Raw genomic sequence first — 23,279 nt, 5'->3', positions numbered from 1 at the left:
TGTTTTGGGATGAGTAGAAGGGGGAAACTGACTGATTCTTTTAAAAACAAAACCAAAAAGTGATACATGCTGCCAAGAGATTAGTCAAACTTTTTCTTCCAAAAATTGAAGCAATGGGAAGCAGAGAATGAGCTTAAAGTCCAACAGTAAACAGCAGAGTATGAAAGAAATGCAGTGTTATCAGGGAGGCAGGCTCTGTAAAATCAAAGAATACTGGATGATTATGAATAGAAGCAGGCTGCATTCCTTAGCAAATACATTGTTTGGTATCAGAATCTGATACAGGCAAACCCATGACCTATTAAGATACAACTTTTTAAACAGTTATTGTTGAGCTGGAAGTATTAAACTACAACTAGGAAAAACCCTTCGGTGTATTGTAATGTTTCTTTGTTATCTTTCTGCTTCAACAGATTTCAAAATACCCTTTACAGTAGACATATGCCTGACCAAAGAGAATAATTCCAGCTCCGTGAAATGTGCTCGGGAGAAGCTAGGTTTGGAGGGAAGCACTCGTTCGTCCCTGCAGACTTCCGTGAAGCTGCATCCTCGATCTCGAAAAGGCGGACGCTTTCGCAAACCCACCCATCGCTATTCTGTGCGAGATGCAAGAAGATCTCAGCTCTCCACTTCAGATTCAGAAGGCAATTCTGATGATAAGACTACTGTAGTAATGAAACACAGATGCTCCCAGTTACTGCAGCCTTTTTTAACAAAGCCAGTTAGGGACACCTACCCTATAGGTAGAATTGATCCCCTACCTGCAGAAGTGGTACCAAATGTCAATCCTGATGCCCCTGATCTGGAAAACTCCAGCAAAATTATTCCAACACATGAGCTAAATCCAGAGATTTTGAATGAACCAGCTGCAGGAACTGCTGAGAGCAACATAGATAACTCTCCTTTTGACTTATGCCATGTCTTACTGTCTCTCCTAGAGAAAGTGTGCAGATTTGATATTACTTTGAATCATAGTTCTGCTCTTTCAGCTGGTGTGGTGCCCACATTAACAGAATTCTTAACAGGATTTGGAGACTGTTGCACTGTAAGTGGTAACACAGAAAGTGAAGTTGTTTCTGCAGGCTGGACAGAAGAACCTGTGGCTCTGATTCAAAGGATGCTTTTTCGAACAGTGCTGCAGTTGATGTCTTTAGACATTAGCAATACAGAAACAATGCCTGAGAATTTGCGAAGAAATTTAACTGATCTACTTAAAGCAGCACTGAAAATCAGAATTTACTTGGAAAAGCAACCTGATCCTTCTGCTGCAGGACATGAGAGAACACTACAGCAGCCCATTCAGGATGACTACATATTTTCCAGGTATCACCACAGAGCCTTGCTTCTACCTGAAGTTATAGAAGGGATTTTGCAGATTTTGATCTGCTGCCTGCAGAGTGCGGCCTCTAATCCATTCTACTTTAGCCAAGCTATAGATCTGGTTCATGAGTTCATACAGCATCAGGGATTTAAGCTGTTTGAAGTAACAGTGCTTCAAATGGAATGGCTGTGTACAAAGAATGAGAGAGTGGCTGGGGAAGCCTCAGACCATCTGAAAGCCCTAATCAACAGCATCATGAAAATAATCAGCTCCGTCAAAAATGTTAAATCAGAGCAGCTCCATCAATCAATGTGTACAAGGAAGAGACACAGACGATGTGAATACTCTCACTTCATGCATCACCACAGAGATCTCTCTGGACTTCCTGTATCTGCTTTTAAAAACCAAGCTTCAAAAAATCCTTTTGAAACTGCTGATGGCGAAGTTCATTATCCTGACAGATGCTGTTGCATTGCTGTTTGTGCACACCAGTGTTTGCACTTGTTACTAAAAGTTTCTTTGAGCAGTACCTGTGTTCAGATTCTCTCTGGTGTCCATAATGTAGGCATATGTTGTTGCATGGATCCAAAGTCTGTGATTGTCCCATTGCTTCATGCTTCCCAATTGCCAATACTAAAAAACTTCCAACAGCACATATTGAACATCCTTAACAAGTTTATATTGGATCAACTCGGTGGAGCAGAAGTTTCTCCAAAAATTATACAGGCATCATGCAATATATGTACTGTTGACTGTGATCAGCTCGCTCAGCTGGAGGATACCTTGCAGGGCAACTCTAGTGATGTTGGTCTGGCATCGAATTCCTCTTGCAGAGCTCAGGGGATTCTGCCTAGCAGTGGATCTGATGATATGTTGTTGCGATGGGACGCATTGGAGGCTTATCAAGACATCGTTTTTGAAGAAGACAAGCTACGTGGCGTGCAGATTGCAAACCATATTTATTACTTAATTCAAAAGGGAAATGCTGTGGTCCAGTGGAAACTATATAACTGTATCTATAATCCAATTCTTCAGAGAGGAGTTGAACTAGCTTGCCATGCTCAACAACTCGGACTAACTACAGCAGATAAACACACATGCAGTTACCATAGCCAGGGTTTGCCATCTGAAGTACTTCAGACTTACTTGCAAGTGCTACCTGTGTTGCTTAAATCCAGGTTGGTTGGTTTTCTGCTTGTTAATGAAAAGCATGCTAATTATGTGTAGAGCTTTGTGTATTTTTTAATAATCAGAACATGAGTTTTATTTGGACTCTGGGCAGCACTTGGATATTATAGGGTTGGCAACAATATAAATGCTTGAATAATGTGAAATGTAATCGTGGGTTCATAAACTTTAGAAAGAGAGGGCTCCCTACTGATGATCTTTAAGTAGCTGAGGTGTGTAGAAACAGATATTTAAAAAAACCCCAACCTTGTCCAATGTGACATCCTTTCTATTCTCAGGAGTGTTTAACAGATTGACACGTCACTTTGCTTTGGAAATAAAACTACTTTGTTTCCCGAACAATTTCACTTTTCGTTCTAAAAATATTCTCCATAGAAACCATATTTAAAAAATAAGGCTCAAGATATTTACCTGTCCTGAAATAACTTTCCTACGTTACTAAATCATGTTCATTTATACCTAGTTGCTTGGGTTAGCTGTTAGCACCTCCAAGGCATAAAAAAAAGGGGGGGGGAAACCCCCAAGAAACATACCCACAAGCATTATTCCAAGGCATGAAACGAATTTTACTGTTTATTTCTGAATTGATGAAATGGTTTAATACAATACATAGAAGTTTGTTCTGAATATGAATGTGTCTTTTTGTCCAGGAAAGATTCTGATCTCTTCTATTCATAACTGAATAATCATATAATTGTTTCAATTGGAAAAAAGACATCTAAGATCATGGAGTCCAACTGTTAACACCACCGTGGCTGTTAAACCATATCCTGAAGTGCCATGTCCACATGTTTCTTGAACATCTCCAGAGATGGTGACTCCACCACCTCCCTGGGCAATCCAATACACTATAGTTAATACACTTTTTAACTCTTATGCTACCTGACCAAATCAGAAGCAGTTCATTTTTTGAAAGTGTACTTAGTGGCAGAGAGGCAAGGAAAAAAGCTTAAGATCCTGTTTCCTACTGGCTTACATAGGAATTCACAAATACATGATTCCTTTCATTCTAGAGTGTGTAACTTTGCTAGAGTAAAAGCTGACCCTGTGGGAAGGAGATGGAAGGGTAAGGAGTGTGCATGCTTGCGAGCAAACATAGTACACTAAGAATCTTACACATCCATACTCCAAATTCTGTATTAACTCTTTTTGAGGAGCAGAAATAAGGGAAAAATACTTGGAAACAAATATGGATTTAATTATTTTTAACATTGGACATCCTGGCATAACAATTGCACAAATAAATCTGTGCTTGCAAGGTATTCCTGAATTCCATCTGAAATATACTGCACCTATTAAAATGCCTTAAAACTTAAGAGTTTATTGGCAAAAGAATCTCCACTTTCTGGTGAAGTCATAAAACTGGGAGAAATAAAGAAGTTTACTGGTTTTAATTGTTCATAAGAAGGTAGGGGAAAGAAGTACTGCTAACGAGTGTCACAAAGCTTGAACACTTTTAATGTTTTGAATGCCATACATCTATGGTCTGCATTTTAGAGCTTAATTAGTGTTTCCTACATATATCTTGAGTAAGTAGAATTTTGAATTTCTGCTACCAGCTGGATGATGCTTACTTGAATCTAGAGTACTACAAACAAGTCCCTCCTCTCTTTAATTTACAGTTTACAGTAATTTATAGCACTTACTGTAGTCCTTGGTGTTACTTAGGTATGTACAACAGAATGTTATTTTTGAATAATGTATGTCGTCTAAACTATATCAATTTGTGGCTAATTTATTTGCTTTCTCTTGCAGGCTGATTAGAGACTTGTTTCTGAGTTGTAATGGAGTGAACCAAATGACTGAGTTAAACTACATAGATGCTTTGAGGAGCCATTCTTTGAAAGTCTTAGAGACTCTGATGCTCTGCCTTGGTGATCAGGAGAAAGAGCAAGTGATACCAGAACTGGAAGACCTGAAGAGTGATCAAAAGGAGTCTGTGCCTGACTTGCCTGCTTCTTTTTGTAGCCAGCATGCTGTTTCAGAAGTTCCTCAAAGCCTAAGCAAGTTTTATGCAGGATTGAAAGAGGCTTACCCAAAAAAGAAAAAGTTTGCAAGCCAAGATATACACATCAACACAATAAACCTGTTCCTCTGTGTTGCTTTTTTGTGTGTCAGTAAAGAAGCAGATGGTGACCTGGATTCAGCTAATGACTCTGAGGATACTTCAGGGTATGACAGTACAGCTAGCGAACCATTAGGCCACAAATTACCATATCTGTCCCTGGAAAGCCTCACTTTGCCCTCTCTGGAACATATTCACAGGGCTGCAGATATTTGGACCATGTGTCGTCGCATCTACTTGTATAGTTCAGTTTTCCAGAGACAGTTCCATAGACTTGGAGGCTTTCAAGCATGCTATAGACTACTAATTCTGGTGATTCAGAAACTTGCAAAAAGCAAGGAAGTGGAACTAGAAAAGAAGAAGGTGTTGAGTGAAAGCAGCAGAAGTTTACATGGTGATCTTCTCAGCAAGGATGACTCTGTTCAGTTGGCTAAAAGTGGAGAGGTGACACAATTGGAACTTGATAGTTCTGACATTCTTGCTGGTGAAGAACAGCTGGTGCCTGAATGCGTTTCCTGTGACAGCTCTTTGAGTAGAGAACACTCTTCATTTACTGCAGTTGACAATCTTGAAGGGATAAAGACTTTTGTAAGAGATGAGACTGAGTGGGCACTTCAAGGTATCAGACTGCTAGAAGCCCTGCTGACAATATGCTTGCACAGTGCAAGCACCATGCAGCAGAAGACGGAAGTGGAGACGTTTCACCAGGTACTGTGCAACTTCCCTTGGTTTGCTTTAGTCATATTTATTACATGCACTATTTTAACAGTAACTTAGGCAAAAGTTCTCTGAGATGGAAAAAGCTTATGCTGTTGCTAAGGTACTATATTTTTTGTGTAGCAGTGAAGGCACACAATTAAATGACGTGTTTAGTAGTGGTCAGCAGGCATGAAAAGGCGGAAATGGGTGGACAAACAAACTGGCAGCTGCTGTTTCTGAAGAAGAATTTTCACACTTGTCAATTTTATATTCAGTAGGATGCTAGTGAGTATCTTGACCCCTTTGCTTGTTCTTCAACATGACCTTTGTCTTCTGTTCTTTTGGGCTGGATCTGTATTTATGTCAGTTCCCTGCTTCTTGGAGGCTGGGAGAAAGCCTTCCAGAGGGACAAATTGGTCCAGGATGGATGAGATTTTTACCTTGCTTACTTTATTGATCCAAAATCTAAACCATCCCTGCCATAATTTCAGGCCATTTTTTCCCTAGTATCAAGTGAGAGAAAGGAAGAAGAGACCAACCCCCACCTCATTACAGCTTCCTTTCAGGTAGTTCTAGAGAGCATTTATTGCAAGGTACTGGATAAATTTGATGGTTCTAGCTGAGGAATCAGATTAGTGTGAGTGGATGAGGGAAAGTCTTAAATGCAAGTATTAGATCACTTGTGGTAGCCGAAACAGAATAGCATGAATCAAAATGTTTGTCTCTTCCAAAATACAGAATACCAGTGTGAGTGATATCTTGCTTCAAGTAAGAGAGCAGCTTGCTCAATCAAAAGTCATAGAAACTGACTTGGCAAAGCCTCTGTTTGATTCATTACTTCGTGTTGCATTGGGCTCTTTTGCTGATGATCTGGATCATTCTGAAGAAAAACCAGAAAAGGTATGAAGCACCAACTAGTTGAATTCTGGATGTTTGAATGGCTTGGGTTGGAAGGGACCTCAAAGGTCACATAGTTCCAGCCCACCTGCTGTGGGCAGGGACACCTTTCACTAGACTAGGTTGCTCAAGGCCCTGTCCAACCTGGCCTTGAACATGTGGGCAACCTGTTCCAGTGTCTTACCACCCTCACTGTTTGCTCAGTTGGGTTTGTTGTTTGTAGATTTGGAGAAAATAGAGATCTGAAAGGTTCTAAATTAGTTGCTTTTCTGACTGAAGGTGGTAAATATGCTTGATGTGTTATACAGAGCCATTACACTGAAAAGGAGCCTGTGTTACAGCCTGGAGACATTTCCGAAGAAACTGAAGAATCACAATGCTGTAGTCTTAAACTCTTTGCTGAAGAGGAAGGATATGAAGCAGATAGTGAAAGTAACCCTGATGACAGTGAAACCAAGAATGAAGGTAAATAGGAACTTTCCAAATAAATAAATAAGCTGTCTTTATGACATAGCAAAGCTTGCTTGTCTTCTGAGATGTACAGAAATAAAGTGAGCATCAGAGGCATATAAAAGATAGAAATAGTTTAACTTCTTTACTTCCAGTAAAATGCAGCTACAGATAAAGAGATGTAGAATATTCTTCCTGAGTGTTACAGGAGCTGTTCTGCCTTGGTTGTCTTGACTTATGACTGCTCTGAAGTCCTGAAGCTCAAATGTGTTATTGTGGTCTGGCAGCAGTTTTCTTCAGTGTTGCTTATTAGTAGTTTGTTTGAAAACCAATGCTGAATTTAATATTCAATATTGTAACAATCTTGTAAAAAAAGTACAAGTCTAACTATATCACAGAATGTAAGGTTGGAAGGCATTATAGAATACTGGCATCATATGGACCAACTGTTCTTGGCTAAAGGATGGTCTAGACATAGTAGCCTCTCACCCTGTCCAGCTGCTTGGTAAAAGTGCCCAGTGCTGGGGAATTCACCACTTCCCTGGAGAGATTGTTTCAATAACTGATTGTTATCATTGTGGAAAACCTTCCTGTTGTCTCCAATCAAGTTATTCCATGAGTAACTTTTACCCATTAGCTTTTGTCTTTGCTATGTGACTCCTTGTAAAAAGGCTATCTCCATCTTCTTTGTAACCACCCTTTAAATACTGGAACATGGTCATAAGGTCTCTGCTAAGCCTTTTCTCAGGGTTGAACAAATCCACTTTTCTCAGCAGGCTTTCCAGTCCTTTTCACTTAAACATAAGGAAAAACTTTAACTGAGGGTTACAGAGCAATGGATGATAGAGAGGTTGTGGAGTCTCCTTTTTCTGGAGACTTTCACAACCCACTTGTTTGTGTTCCTATGCAACCTGATCTAGGTGACCTTGCTTTAGCAGAAGGGTTTGAGTAAATGGTCTCTGTAGGTCCTTTCCAGCCTCTACTGTTCATTGATTCTTTGATCATTTACATAGCATTTCTCTACACGCTCTAGCATGTCTTTGTTTGTTTCTTGGCAGCTTTTTGGCTTTCTTTGCTGCAGCAACATGCTTTTCCCTGGAGTTCATTGTCCTCCAGGACCCTCAGGTCCCTATCTACAGCTGCTCTCTAGACTTCCTAAGCAAGTAGATTCCAGCCTGTGCTACACTCTTGGATTATGTCTTCCTAGGTGCAAGACTTTATTCTTGCTCTCACTGAACTTCATAAGGTTCTTGTTAGCCCACTGTTCCAACCTATCTAGGTCTTTCTGCAGGGTGGCTTTCCCTTGTAAAGCGTTCACTTCCCCACTGTTTAGTATAATTGTCAAACTTCATCAAAGTACGCTTGATCCCATCATCCAGATCACTTCTGAAGATATTAAACATCGTTGGGCACACTATTAATCCCCTGACCACATTTGTGACAGATTGCCAGAACCCCAACCACTGTGCAGACCCCTTGTCTAGACTAACACGTGAGTTTCTGTGGAGGGAGGCTGTGGAGAAATCCAGGTAGATGTTCACCCCTCCACATCGGCTCAGAAGGTGACTTTGTTGTAGAAGATGATCAGGTTTGTCAAGCACTATTTGCCTTTGGTGAATCTGTGCTGGCTTTTCCCAATTGTGTGCTTTGTTTGACTTGTGATAGCACCCTTGTGATAGAAAACACCTCTCTTGTAATCATTCAACAACTGATGTGCACACCTCCTGCTGTATTGTTCATGTAATTCATTTTGAGCATGGATTTGTTTCAATTTTTTTTCCTTTGTGATGAATATTTGGATACTTACACTTTTGTGTGAGGTCAGCATGAGCCAAACCGGCCTTTAATAGTGCTTAATTCATCTGTTGCTGTTTGACTAGGCCTTATCAACAGATATAAAACATTTTAAAAGCATTTCTAAATTAGAAGTTTAACCTGAAATACTCCCATGAAATGTTTGCATAAGACATGTCTGTACCAAATACATTTTGTAACTGGTGTTTTAAAGCCTTTCCAAGATGTAACAAGAGAGGCTTAAATGGTGTAGACTTTTTTTTGACTGTCTCGCAGATATTCTATCCTATGCTATCACATGCATTTTCTGAGTCAAATAAGTAGACAAGTGTTTCCCCCAACCTTTTTACATAGGAGAAAAGCTTCAATTATTTTATTTTTTCCTTGGCAAGCTCAAAGTTTTTGTGTAGAAGCTCGAGGCTCCATCACAATGATTTTAGGGTCATGTTTCAAGATTTGTATATTTCACTGTTACCATGTCTCCAGTTCCCAGGAAATGAAGGCACATAATTTAAGAGCATGTAATGGGAGAAACTGCATCCTTCCCCTTCTGTATCAGCAGAAAAAAACTTGAAAATCCAAAGCAGAATAGAAGATTATGCTAACTTCTGAAAACTGATTAGAAGCTAGTGACTGTTTTTGTTTAGTACCAGTGAGAAAGTTGAAGATAGTATGTTGTTGGATATTCTACTTTAATCATGCTAACTGTATTCAACTGAGTAAGTTTCACTGAGACAAACGTCTTCTTTCAGGAGCAGACACAAAGGCAGAACCAGGATGTACTGGTCCTTCAGGTTATTTTAATAACCTAGCTGAAAACATCAATCAAGGAGAATTAATGTATCCTGAAATATGCATGCTAGAATTAAACTTGCTTTCAGCTGGTAATGCAAGTTTAGAGGTGCTTGCTCACGTCTTCCAAAGCTGCCTGAAAATCATCACCCAGAAGGAGAGCAACGCCACTCTACTTATAGAACAGGTAAAAATATTAAACAAGGGGGACAGCATTTGTATACCTTTTAGTTTTAAATTATACCTACTAGAGTGATCTCAGAAATATTCTCACTTGGTATGTACGACACTTGGTAAGACCTGAAAAAAATATAAATGACTGATAAATGCAGTGCAGCTGGCAATAATTTCCAGACATTACAGTTAACTAATGTATTGAAAGATATCTGATCCGCAAAGCTTGTGCGTTTCACAGTTAGCTTAGCTTACAGAGGCTGTTCAAACACTAAATCTATAGACACAGATTTAATGACCATCAGGCCACTGGAAAAAACACCAATAAACCAGAACAACTGCAGCAAAAAAAAACAACCTCAAACACACACAAAAAAACCTCACACTCCAGAAACCTCAAACAAACAACAGTAAAAAAACCCCATACCACCTTCTGCATGTTTATATGTAAATATTCTAAATGTACAGGTATTCAGGATGTGCCTTTTAAAACTCTGATGTACCTCAAAAACACTTCATGCTTTTATCCTTCCTATTAGAAATTATTTATGCATATGTTGATATCTTCCTTCTTCAGAATTTCTCATGGTTAGTAGGCTTTTCCTTTTTAATAATTGCATATACCTCTTTTGAAGAAGAGAAAAATATGGCTAAGTAATCTAAGCTTGAGGGGCTTGTTTATACAGTTATTTGGGAAGCAAAGTTAGTGTTTTGCAGCCTAAACTAAAGATAGGAAAGGAAAACATTATTTTATTCTAGTTCTTCAGTTCTTTGTGTGAATTATTAGCTTTAATCACTAGCACACCTTCCCTTTTTTCTGAATTTCAACACATGAAATTACTTACAGCCAAAATAATCTCCTTTTCATTGTTCTTCAGTATCATTTAGAGAGATCAAGCTATCAAACCAATCAGTTTAGAGATTTTGCATGTCTTTAATTAAGGATTTCTCCAATTACCCATAACTAAGATGTGTTTTTGGCAGGATGATTTTTTTTGTGTGTGGGGGGGTTATTCTTTATTTTTTGGGTAGTTATTCTTTAAAGTAATCCTTTGTTAAAAGGTAGAATTTTCTTTCAGTATTGCACCACTACATACCAACATGCTCTGTTTTGTCACAACCTGTCAAATCCTGTAATTTTGTTAGAGTGCAGGAGGGAGATCTCAGCTGCTGAACTGATGATGGCTCAAAGGTTTCTTTCTAGAATAATTTGGATTTCAAAGTCTCTTCTGCAACTGAATTGTACAGAACATGAAAGAATATTCATTAGCAAATGTTAAAAAAACATGATAGTAGACAATAGTTTGCAAGAAAATATTTCTTGATTCTTTGAGCTGCTGTATATCCTTCAGATAATTTTCCCTGTACTGTTTTTAACAGGGAGCTGTTAAACATCTGTTGGGAGGATTTCTGAATATATTGACACAAACAGAGCCTAGTTTTCACGGTGAGTTAAAGGTTTAAACAACTTAAATACTGTTTTTTATAACTCAATGTGTACACACAATGGCATGTGTGAATTTATGCAGCTGCTTCTTTAACCTGTGACAAGGGCTCAACTGATGTGTAAATACGGAGACATTTCTGAGCTAGTGGAAATCTGCTATTTAAACACATACTGGCAAATCTGAAAATGATAGTTGAAATCGTAAACCCTAGGGTGACGATGTTAACAATCATGGCTTAAAAAGTATCATTTCTCACTGATAGCATCAGACTCACAATGTAACTTTCTATTTGAAATTTTCTTTGCGACAGAAGTCTTAGTGATGTCTTATTTCTCATCGAGAGAGAACAGCTATCTAATCCAAGGATGTGGAAGCAAATGAAAGCTTGCCCTAAGGTAGCTTCACATAATGAGGTTGCTCCATAGCAGATGATGTAAACCCATTCCAGGACTTTGATCTCTGGCTTTGTGGGGAGAGCCTTTGCAATGCAGATGCTAGGTTCCCAGACTTTCAGACTCCACTTTGCAAACCTAGGAGCCAGACTTTGTATAGCCATCTGGATGCTTTCAAAGAAATTTTGAACTACAGTGTCAGGGTCTACTGTTGGATCTCTGTAGAATTCCTCTTGTAATTGCTACTGCTTCCTGAATTTGAAATATTTTCATAAATACTCTGAATTCAAAGTTAGTCTTTAAAAAATCATATTCTTTAGTATTATGTGTGAAGACTTTTAAAAATGTTTTTCAAGATTATTATTTTGTCTCCTTACTTTTAGCCTGTCAAATGGTGCTGGTAGATTTGTTAGTCTCATTGATGAGTTCACAGACCAGTTCAGAGGAGCTAACTCTTCTTCTGAGGATATTTTTGGAGAAGACACCTTGTACGGTATGTATGGAGTAGCACATAGCAAAACTCAGAGGCTCGCTGAGAAAACTGAAACAAAAGCAAAAAAAAGAATCCTTCTGTATCTAAGTATTTGAGAAAAATAAAGACAATACTAGAGCAACATTCTAACTGATCAAAACAAAACTTAGTTTCTGAAATAATTCTTAAAGTATAAAAAAAAAACATAGGAGATGAGAGGGGTTTGAAGTGCCTTTAAAGTCCTGGGCACTTTACAACACAGAAAAATAAGATTCTGATTGAGGAGACTGGCACTGTGGTTATGGACAATAATAATAATAAACCAGGTTGGAAGAGACCTTCAAGATCATCGCATCCAACCCACCTAAACAACTAAACCATGGCACCAAGCACCCCATCAACTCTCCTCCTGAACACCTCCAATGATGATGACTCCACCAGCTCGCCGGGAAGCCCATTCCAATGGGCAATCACTCTCTCTGTATAGAACTTCTTACTAACATCCAACCTAAACCTCCCCTGGTGCAGCCTGAGACTGTGTCCTCTGATGACAGAACATTGTAGTATTGTAGAATTCTAAGTCATTCCTTCAAAGTTATAAGGCATCGTGCTGTTTCAGCAATGCTTTAGCAGCAAGAATGACTTCAAAACTCTTAAGCTGGTTTATGTCATTCTGGAATCTACTGCTGTTGTGGGATATGCTGCTGAAATATCTATCTGTTGGTTTGTGTGTAAGTCTGTAAGAAACACTCAAAAAAAGAGTGGAAGGAAATAAAAACCATAATACTGTGAAGTCTGAAATAGTACCAAAACAAGCAAGGAGACAGAATTCAGCCTTTCAAAGTTTCTTGAAATAAGTGGTTAAGTAGCTAGAGACTCTTATTTATTTAATTTCAAGGGCTCAGCTGTTTTTGTTACTGATGGTGCAATAAAGTGCTGGCCTGTGTGCATTCATGACCAGTCTCAAACATGGGGTAGAAGGTGTAGTCTGTTGCTGAGGTGTAAATTAATCTGTTGGCACATAACAAATGTGAGATGAGATTGTGGAACGACCACCTACTGTGGTTGAGCTGCTTCCTAAGGATAGCGACTTAAAGATTGATTTGCCCTGACTAAATCCTCAGAACTGTTAGGTTATGCCTGTCAATGTTGCTGCTCCCTACTTTGTAATTGTGCATGTTTGGATGTGGAATCCCGCTCCCTTGGGAAAACCTCCAAACTCAAATGAAGACTGGGGTTCAGTTCAGTTAGATGACATTTGACTACGTTGTATAAACAGTTTGTTTTATTTTATTCTATTCTCATTTGTTTATTTCTTCTAGGAGATACTGCTCAAGGGTGTATTGAAGATCATAGAAGCTAATATTTATATGAACCCATTACAGTACCTTGCCTTTCCTTTGCTACATGGCGCAAACTTGAGTAGTAGTTCATCACAAAAAGCTGCTAGCAATTCCAACAGCAAAACTACTGGACTGTTAAAAAAAACTAAATTTTTACAAAATAAGAAAGAGGCAGATGGTGAAAACTTGAGTCACCAGCTGCTTTCGTCTTGGCATGTAGCCCCAATTCACTTACCTTTAGTTGGACAAAACTGTTGGCCGCACATGTCTGAAGGCTTCAGTTTCTCACTGTGGTTTCATCTGGAGTATGCTCATGAAACAGAAAATACAGCAGAACAAGGGAAAAAATTCAAGAGAAAAAGCAGAGTGATAACTGTAAGAGAGAACAGCTTTGACAGCACAGGTGAGGATACAGAAGTTCCTGTTTCTATTTAGGCAGCACTGGAGGATTCTGGTTGCAAGTATTACTAATCGATGTGCCATATGCGAAAGGTTGATTTATTATTTTTTTCAAACATCTTGTTTTTTCTTAAGATATTAAACAGGAGTTGTAATCTTTTTTTCAAGGTAATATTTTCCAGCCTTTGTCCTTAGGTTAGATTAATTCCTACTTCCTTAGAAATCTAGTGTTCTCATTTAATTTGTGAACAAATAGAATGTCTTTTTATGCTACTTCCTCTTTTGATGAAGACAATATTAAATGCTGCAGCTGAAAGATCATGGAACAAGACTGCTCTCCAGTTTATTGGTCTTGTTGATTGATGAAAGAAGTGTTTACGTTTTCTTTCTCTTTATCAGATCTAGTAAATCTCTGTGATTTAGGGTTTAAGTCTTGGAACTCTAGTTAAAGATGCTCTGAATCTACCAAGTCAGAGCCTGAGGCTGACTCGGTGTAAATCCTCTGTGACTTTTCTTGTGTGTGTGTCAGTCTATGTCAATAGCTTTACGTTTCTCTGCTTATGCTTTTGTAGAGACCTCCTTGCTCCCAAACTCTTCTGAATAGAATCTTTTGGATTAGAATTCACAGGAGGGAAAATTCCTTCAATTACTTAAAATACCTCCCAGTGACAAGACTTGGAATACCTTTTACTGTACTTTTTTACTGTATTTGAGTAAGAGGAGGGGCTTTAGTCAGCTCACTTGGAAAAAACCAACCAAAACACAAAAAACAATCCTCCTCCCCTCCCCAGTACAAAATGAACAAACAAAAAAACCCAACCCACAACCTCCCAACTAAACAAAACAATTCTCAACCAATACTTTGCAGTACCTGAAATATTTCTTTTCAAACTTGATAGCTAGTAGAATAGGCATTGTTTTATTGGATTGTAATTCTGTATAAACATGTTTATTTTTCTAGAAGAAGTGAAGTCTCTAGGAATGGAATACCTAAGCCTGGGAGACAAACTCGTTAAAGATGGCTGTGTTCATATAATTTCACTGGGTTCCAAGGCACTGATGATACAAGTCTGGGCAGACTTGAACACTGGAGCGTTCATATTTCGGTATGGTGTATTAGTCTAAAAGCAGTCTTGTGAACATATGCATTGTTACTTCCAGTAGCAGCTTACAGATAATACTGGGGAGAGCAGAGAAATAATCTTTTTTCAATTGAGTCAGCTTGTACAGCTATGGCAACATCAAGCAAGTTTATTGCATACCATTTTACATGAGTACTTGCTTAAAATGTTAGACTCTAGTCTTGGATGTTTCCTGCAGCTGTATATGAACACTTGTCTGCAGTAAGATGAAAGATCAGTCAAAACCAAAGCAATGCAAAGTAGCAATTCAAGTATTAATGAAACAACACAAATGTGTGAAGATAAATGCTTTTGTAGCCGTAGTTTTTTCACACCCCAGGTGTGGAATCTGCTGTAAGTGACAATTTCAGTTTTAATCTTCTGAACATATTTTGGCCCAAATTTTGCTCTCATAAAATGCATCTAAAGCTGCAGCTTCAGAACACTGTTTCACAACATTGTTTCAATAAACTGAAAATTAACTTCTTTGTAAAACAAAGCTAATATCCGTATCTTAAATGTAATTAGATTCATGCAAACAAACTAAATAAGCTGAAACGCTAATGTGAGCAATTCCCTAGGTTATGCTGAGCACTCTATGTATAAAATTGTGACAAAAAATATTTTCTCTGTAAGTTAAAGAATGCAGTCTTGGTCACTGAGGTTTAAAAAAAATTTTTTTTTAAATCAGGTTTGGAGCTTAAAATGCAAATTTGGAAACACACACAAACTGCTTTTTTCCTTCTCTGTTGTATTCATAGCATGTGCATGGATCCAAATGATGAGATGAAAGCTGGTCTACTAGCACAAGCTGAATCTCCAGAGAATGTTTTCCTTGTGGGTAGGTGGCAGCATTTGGCAGTAACCTACCTGCAGCAGCCAGAAGGCAAGAAAAATATCCATGGAAAACTGTTGCTATGGATTTCTGGTCACAGGTAAAGTATACACTGGTTGCACCTAGGTACTTACCTTTTAAAAAAGATGTTCTGTGGTAGAAAAACATCTGCAGTGTGTTGGTGCAATTTGAAGTTATGGTTGAGTAGTCTCCTGGGGGTAGGGGAAGGGCCTTACTCCAGAATTCCCTAGAAATATCCAGAATTGTTGTGATTGCTTGGAGAATCTTTAGTTCATACCATGGACATCAGTGGGGTTTTTTTTCCATCACATGTAAATTATTGTAGAAATTCTCTTTATTTTGGGTAAGATCTAAATAAAGCTATGATATGAATTGGTAGTAGGCACAATGTTTCTGGTTAAGAATCTGAATTATGATATAGCTAGATATTGTTGAAAAGTAGGAATGAAGAGGAGATGGAGAGAAGGCAGGTGTTTTGCTCCACTGAGAGAAATAGGGAGAAGTTAAAATATTTTGGACAAGAAAGTACTACTTCATCCACTGAAAACTTAAGGTCCATGCTCAAAAATTAGGTACCTGATGCAAGGCTGGGCAGGCCTGTGCCTGCATGAAATACTAATTGGCTAGAGAAAAAGGAATTCATTCAATATCACAGTTTTTATCATTTGTTGCTGGAGTCCAGACTAAGACTTCCTTCGTGTCCCAGATACGAAGCTGGTGGTCAAAATGCTATGTGGTAAAACAATCAGATGCAAAACTCTTTACTATTCTTCTAGAATTTGGTTAGTAATCAGGCAACATTATGAAAAGCAATCCTAAAGCTACATCTAGGGGGCAGAAAAAAGCTGTTGTGCAGTTTTTCTTCCATCAGTTAAAGCTGGAATTATGAAGTATAAAACTCGTTTCACTTTGTTCTGGAAACTATGTGGAGTTAGTGTTTAAGCAACTTGATTTCTGCCCTGCCTGTGCATGCTGATATGCAATGAAATCCAAATATGGAGATAAAAGGGGAACTAATACTACTACAATGTTCTCCACCCTTGCAGTTAATGAGGCCCCTTTATACTAAGAGAGGTATTTGCCAGTTTACCAAGTTAGGGTCTTCCAGGAAGCTTCAAATGGCCTTTACAGTACAATTGGTCTATTTATGTAAATGCCTACTGACAATGTTCCCTGGTATGAGCAAATCCTCAGCATGGTATTTTCCAGCATACGTTACCAACAGTTTTCATGATGTGCATTAGCATAGTCAAAGGCTTTTTAGAAATAATAGAAATTCTTGAAGATTTATGATATTTTAGAAGTGTGCATAGTGTTATATACAGCCTCTTCTTTGAGGAGGGAGGGAAGGATGCAGGAACTTCAGATCCAGAAAATCTTCACTGTATGGCAAAGCTAGTTGCGACTCTTCTGTTCAATATTTTAATACATATATTATTATGTAACCGAGTTTTAAGATGCCTAGGACTTTAAGTTGATATTACTAATCTAATGTTGGTACAGCATGGCCTCTTATCTACTAAATATAGAAATCTATCCTAAGTCTAAGATAACTACTGTAGCTCTTCTGATCACTTCTTAAACTTGTTTCTTTATGTGTGTTTTTAGGAAATGTGAGATTAATTTAGATTACTCACTACCAAGGAAATCAAGCTTGTCATCTGACAGCAATAAAACCTTTTGTATGATTGGCCATTGTACATCTCAAGAAGAACTGCTTCGGTTATCGGGTAGATGGGATCTTGGAAATCTGCTTCTATTTAATGGTACTTTTGTATGCTTTTTTTCCTTGAATAAGTCTTCATTTACTCTTCCATCTTCACAATCAAAGGTTTAATTTGGTTTTACTCTAATAGCTTATTTTAAAAAAATGAAAGGAACAGTACATCTCTTACAAGCATAATATATAGGGAGAAGTAGGCAAATGTTTCACTATTTGGCACTTCTCGAGTGTGATCCTCTGGCACTATCCTTCTGCTTTCTTCAGTGCTGGGATTGGCAGTTCCAGTTATTTCACTGTTGTTTTCATTTTTTAATTTTTTTTTTTTTTTAACTAATACCTGAGAGAGTGTACTTATTCTGTTTTTTTTCTTAAGGACTTAATCTCTCCCAACTGGAAAATTGATTTCACATATCTGCTTCTAAACTGCTAGTTTCAAATTACTTTAAATTTTGTGTGTGCTTTAAAATATGTCTTAACTCCTGAATACTCTTGAGTTAAGCATGCTTGTTCCTGAAACTGATGGAGTTACTTTGGGGTTTTCTTAGAGGTATAGTTCACCTCCCTCTTTGGAAAGCTTTGTCCAGGACTTCTGAGTGTTTGCTTAGTGCTGAAGGCTGGAACATTGCTGGTCGTCATCAGGCATTTATTCATGTGCAGTGGTCCTGTCATAGAATTGTCAGGGTTGGAAGGGACCTCAAGGATCATCTAGTTCCAACCCCCCTAACATGGGCAGGGACACCTCACACTAGATCAGGTTGCTCAGTGCCACATCCAGCCTGGCCTTAAAAACCTCCAGGGATGGGGCTTCCACCACTTCCCTGGGCAACCTGTTCTAGTGTCTCACCACACTCATGGTGAAGAACTTCAGCACTACTACAGAAGTGAAATCAGTTTGCAAGTCTGTGGTGCATGCAGGCATTGTGTGTGTACATGCAGTGTATTTGTGCAGGCTGTAGGTGAGGCACTTGTCATGAATGTAAGCTCCACCTGGTGAATATACATGGTCTGATTGCCATGTGCCTACAGCCAGCATAATTGATATATCCAGAGGGCATATGATTTACTGCTCTATACTTGTCACATATCTGTACATTGCAGATTAGGCTCCTTCTGTGTACCACTCTTGACTTTGCATTCCATGTACAGTTGGTACAGATCATTCTCCTGACTTGGTCTTGGTTGCCACTGAATCGATTTGGCCTGTGATATGTCAGAAGTCACTGATCTACAGCAGCTAACAGAAAATACTGGGCTTGTTTTCCATCAGCAGGGACTATGAAAAACAGCCAGTGATCTCTGATGCACTCTACTAGCCAATGTGTGATTTTTTTGCTCTGTTGCACTGAACAGTTAACAGCTTCTTTGCTGGCTTTTAGGTGCAAAGATTGGACCAGAGGAAGCATTTTACTTGTACACGTGTGGGCCAGACTTCACATCTGTAATGCCTTGTAAATATGGCAAAACATCGACTGATTGTTCTAAGTACATAAGTAAAGAGATTCTACAATGTGAACAAATTAAGGAGCTCTTCATGGCAAAAAAGGAAGTGGATGTTGGGCCTTTAATTGTAAGCTTCTACTTTTTAAATGGTTTTAAATGTCTTAGAACTATGAAATTGGGAAGACATTTCCTGCTGCCTTCCAAAGTTGTTCACTTCCTCAAACCAGGCAGGAGAAAATCCAGCTCTCATTATAATCAGTGCAGGGTTCTTACCACTTATCCCAGTGGTAGCTGAACTCCATCCTGGGTGGCCATTTCGACCTGCTTTGCATTGGATTCTGACAACTTCTAGATATTTGAGCATGCTGCATATTCAATCCATCAGATAAGCAGACACCTCCAAATGCTGTAGGATGAATATATAACTATTTTCTGCATTAGTGTGAAGGTAACCAAGGACAGTTAAGTTAACCTTTTAATGTTAAAACTGAGAGGAGAAAGGTTTCACCTGGCTTTAATAAAGCAAAAGACTTCCATCTGGCAGACCTTAGCTTTTCTCATCATTCCTGACTGAAACAGCTATGCCAGATGCAGGTGTAAATATGAAAAAAAAACCCAAACAAAATAAACCTCTCCTATCAGTGGAGCCTGATGTGTTTGGGGAATTGCCTTCATGCACTGCTAATTCCTGCTGTATGAATTGTTTCCACTAGAGAGATCTTGTCCTACAACAGTTCTGTAGCTGTAGTCAAAGGGTCATTCTGGCTGGGTATGGTCCATGTAAACAATGGTACTAAGTTTTGAATAGGTTAAGAAGGAAGGAATAGAACAAGTAAAAAGCCCAACAAATTCCTCATGCAACATTTAAGCTTATTTTGCTTTAGAAAATACCAAGTAACCTGAGAGAATTGTGGGCTTGAGTGATGACTTAATCTCTGTGCTTTTGTGTAGAATGACAGTACCTTAAATACAATTACTTCTCTATTTTAAATAGCTTCCCAAATATTACTATTTTGCATTTTTTCCATGAAAGTAAGTCTGTTACTTTCTGTAGAAGCTTTGATTTTTGACCTATCTAAGCCCCTTCATCGGTAATCAAACTTACCATTGAGATCCTCTTATGACAAAGCTCATTAAAGGATAGACTTAAAAAATTAGAGAACTCTGGAAAGCATAGCATTTTGGCTTCACCACCTAGAAAGAGAAACCATTTGTCAATACCGCATTTTCTTTGAAATTTTCTGTAACTCTGTTTTTAGTCATAATAGTTGCAGTTCTTTGGGGGGTGAGAGGGAGGTCCTTGGTGGATTTTTAGTTCTTATCGTTCTGTCCTGTAGCTATTCCATCATTTGCTAAAAATTAGGAATCCTTTGGCATCCACATGAAACTTCAGAGCATGCTGATGGTAAAGTAGAATTGAACTGCCAAAGTGGCTGCTACTTGCTGTTGGGTGGCTCTTGTGTGTGGCATTTAGTCTTTTGCAGTGGGGGTATTGGTTTGTTTAACTTTTTTGGGGGGAGGAAAAAAAATTAAACTTCTTTTCTTTCAGGAGAATCTTGCTGTTGTTTATACCACATGCTGCCCTGGTCAGTACACCATATATGAACCTGTAATTAGACTGAAAGGTCAAGTTAAAACTGTACCTTCTCAAAGACCTTTCAGTTCAAAAGAAGTTCAGAGCAATGTGTTGGACTCTCATCACCTGAAAACACTTCAGCCTGTTGAATATAAAACTCTCCAGGGTGTACTGCATGAAATAGGAGGAACTGGTGCATTTGTATTCCTCTTTGCTAGGGTAAGGAGATTGAAGAAGGGCGGTATGCATGTGTTCTCCCATGTAATATTTTCCTTGGATCTTGAGTACAAAATCACATATTCTGACTGCCTTGCTGTAGTAAGCAATTGATTTCTTTAAGAAAAAGACAATTTATGGAAAATACCTGTGGCATAACACAGACTGCATCATACAGATGCTGTTAGAATTGTGATTGTTTGAAATGGATTATATAATGTTCTTACATAATTGTGTTGCATTCTGATTTAGAGATGGGGTTTCTAAATGTCAAAAGATTTATTTTTAGGGGCATTGTATATCACTGCATATCTCTAGATGGGGGATATTCACAACACAAATATGAATAAATGTTCAGCTACATAGTGTAATAAATAGAGCTTTTCTGATAGAAATATTCAGCCATGTTTAAAGGCTTATTCTGTCTAAGGGTAATTGTAATTACAAAAGTATTAAGGGTATGAGCCTTAAGTTAGTTACTATTTAACTGTAATCTTTACATGGAGAGGCTACTATTTGTGCTAGGAGTCTCTGAAGTGCTACGGTTAATTCAAAGTATTAATGTATTGATAACCCTAAAACGTGTTTGTTTTGTATGTCTCTGGCAACAGTAGTGTTCTGAAAGGTGTGTGGACTAGAGACAGTCAAGTGTACAGATATCTGGTTATGAAGACACTGCCTGCTATAATTTTAACATTAGTAGTGAGATCTGAGGAAAAAATCCTTATTCATGTGACTGTATTATGTAAATTTATGCTAAGTATGTGCTACATTTCATGCTGTAGACTCTTTAGTAAAGCAAGCAAACACTAGAACTGTCAAAAAATACAGGTATACATGTGTATAACTGAGTGCAGCAGAATTAACAGGTGAACAGTAAGATAACCTGTACAAACTGAAATTCCATTAATATAAGATTTCCTCCTTGTACATTTTTGGTAAAAATAATAATTCAGGAATTTTAGGAAGGAAAAAGGGAAAATGATCCATGGTCTGCATCTATGAAATTGCTTCTCTCTTTATAGACAAAATAAAACTAATGTTTGATGCTTACAGGCAGAGATAGTCTAGACCTTCAGGGATCTTAATTTAAAGCTTCCCTTAAACATTATAGGAAACATACTTTTCCAGGCAGACTAGAGTTGATCCTTACTAGTGGTTTACATGTGTCATGAACTTGTGACTTTGTAGTAGAGTGAGAATATATTGGTGCCTTCTACTTAAATTTTATTTATAACAGGGTTGTTGTAGTTTTCTTGTGAAAAAGGGATTCCTGTAATCAAACTTTTACTTTCTTAGCACAGTAAGTTTTATCATTTCAGATAAAATATCTGAATGTACACAGTTAGGCAAAATGAAGGCTATGTACATAATCTCAAATTTTTTAAAGCAGTTTTAATCCAGAAATTACAGTTTAAGACTATAACAAAGTATTTTTAAGGCTTTTTGCTAAATTTATCTCATTTAAACTGCTTTATTAAATTTTCCTTTTCTCCAGGTTGTAGAGATTAGCAGCTGTGAAGACACTCAAGCTTTAGCACTACAACTTATACTATCTTTAACAAAATACAATCAACAGAGAATACAGGAGATGGGCAGTTGTAATGGCTATTCTATGATTCATCGAGTGTTGATCAAACCAAAATGCATTGTTGGATTTCGCATGCTGAAGGTAATGCTCTTTAAACCTGATATTTTGTTCTAAGTTAGCTTGCCTCTAATTTTAATTCTATATTGAAAGCTGCCTTCAGAAAGGCAGAACAGTGATTTGGAGCAAATTTGTGGTCTAAGTGTTTTTGCCTTGAACTACAAATTCTTGATAGGTAAGGGAGAAAAAGGAAGTGTTGAAAGACCCTGATTTCACGGGAGATGCAGAGAAGGGAGCAACTTTTTTTCTGAGAAAGATCTTAAGTAAGCTTTAAACTCGTAAGCAATTAGTAAAAATTTGAATACACTCAAACCTTTTCCAATAAACTTTTATACTAGTGAACGAAGCATCTCCAATGCTTCTAGTGGGGTTACTAAATTCAGCAGCTATTTGAAGCTGACAAGATGGAAAGTATAGATATCTATCAATGTCTCTTTAAAAATTTTTGATGAATTTGATAGGACAACTGTACTCCTTTGAGCATATGACATTCAAAATAATTTCCCCTTCCTTTAAGACTCTTCTTGAAGGGTGCTGCAGTGATGAGATCCTTTATATAAATGAAAATGGGCAATTCATGCTTGACACGGATTCTACTGCAGTTATCCAAGATGTTCAGTTGTTAGAAAAGCTGCTGCTTGACTGGAAGATATGGTCTAAAGCAAAGGTAATAACTTTCATGTTGGATTTTAAGTTGAACAGTAAAATGTTTTCTGTTTTAGAAAGTGGTAAAGTATTACGCAGTCAGAAAATAATTTTTCCAGTTAGAGGTCAGTAATTAGCTGTTAGTGGCATCAAGTTGCCATTATCACAGAATCACCAAGGTTGGAAGAGACCTCAAGAGACCTCAAAGACCTCAAGTCCAACCTGATACAGGTAGCCATAGTGTCTTAAGTTCTGTAAATGCAGCGTGCATAAAGGATTTGTTAGTTGAATGGAATTTTTTTTAATGACAACTTTTTAAGACTGAGGAAGATTTGCTTCCCTCTGCAGTTGAACTGTTGAAAATAACTGTCCAGTGTTAATACAGCAAAACTAGTTTTAGATGAAAAGTAACATTTTTGGGGGTAGATTCATCATAGAACTATTCTTCATGTTGTGTAAGCATGAGGTTTTTTTGTCTGATATTTTTTGGATCTGACCTGACCATTTGCAGTCATTTAGTGTTTTTTCTTAGATGCAAAACTACCATGACTTGGTTATGTTCCTAAAGAATTTGGGGGGTTTTATTATCAATATGTGGACCCAGAAGTATAGTTTTTAAG

General features: G+C 37.9%; 1 protein-coding gene across 1 annotated transcript in view; it reads left to right on the top strand.

Moving 5' to 3' along the window:
* Positions 1-23,279, top strand: part of LYST (lysosomal trafficking regulator) — a 74,403-nt gene that overhangs the window by 16,170 nt on the left and 34,954 nt on the right. The window contains exons 5-19 of the mRNA XM_054162276.1: positions 414-2,499; positions 4,265-5,282; positions 6,012-6,173; positions 6,479-6,635; positions 9,167-9,393; positions 10,761-10,827; positions 11,604-11,713; positions 13,015-13,438; positions 14,396-14,540; positions 15,317-15,490; positions 17,020-17,177; positions 18,511-18,701; positions 20,124-20,369; positions 21,865-22,038; positions 22,532-22,681. Coding sequence (XP_054018251.1) covers positions 414-2,499; positions 4,265-5,282; positions 6,012-6,173; positions 6,479-6,635; positions 9,167-9,393; positions 10,761-10,827; positions 11,604-11,713; positions 13,015-13,438; positions 14,396-14,540; positions 15,317-15,490; positions 17,020-17,177; positions 18,511-18,701; positions 20,124-20,369; positions 21,865-22,038; positions 22,532-22,681 — 5,489 coding nt within the window. The remainder of the gene's footprint in view (positions 1-413; positions 2,500-4,264; positions 5,283-6,011; positions 6,174-6,478; positions 6,636-9,166; positions 9,394-10,760; positions 10,828-11,603; positions 11,714-13,014; positions 13,439-14,395; positions 14,541-15,316; positions 15,491-17,019; positions 17,178-18,510; positions 18,702-20,123; positions 20,370-21,864; positions 22,039-22,531; positions 22,682-23,279) is intronic.

Source organism: Dryobates pubescens, chromosome 6, assembly GCF_014839835.1.
Source record: "Dryobates pubescens isolate bDryPub1 chromosome 6, bDryPub1.pri, whole genome shotgun sequence".
Classification (NCBI taxonomy): Eukaryota; Metazoa; Chordata; class Aves; order Piciformes; family Picidae; genus Dryobates; species Dryobates pubescens.
Note: the sequence above shows the minus strand (reverse complement) of the source record. Positions and strands in the feature narration are given on the sequence as shown.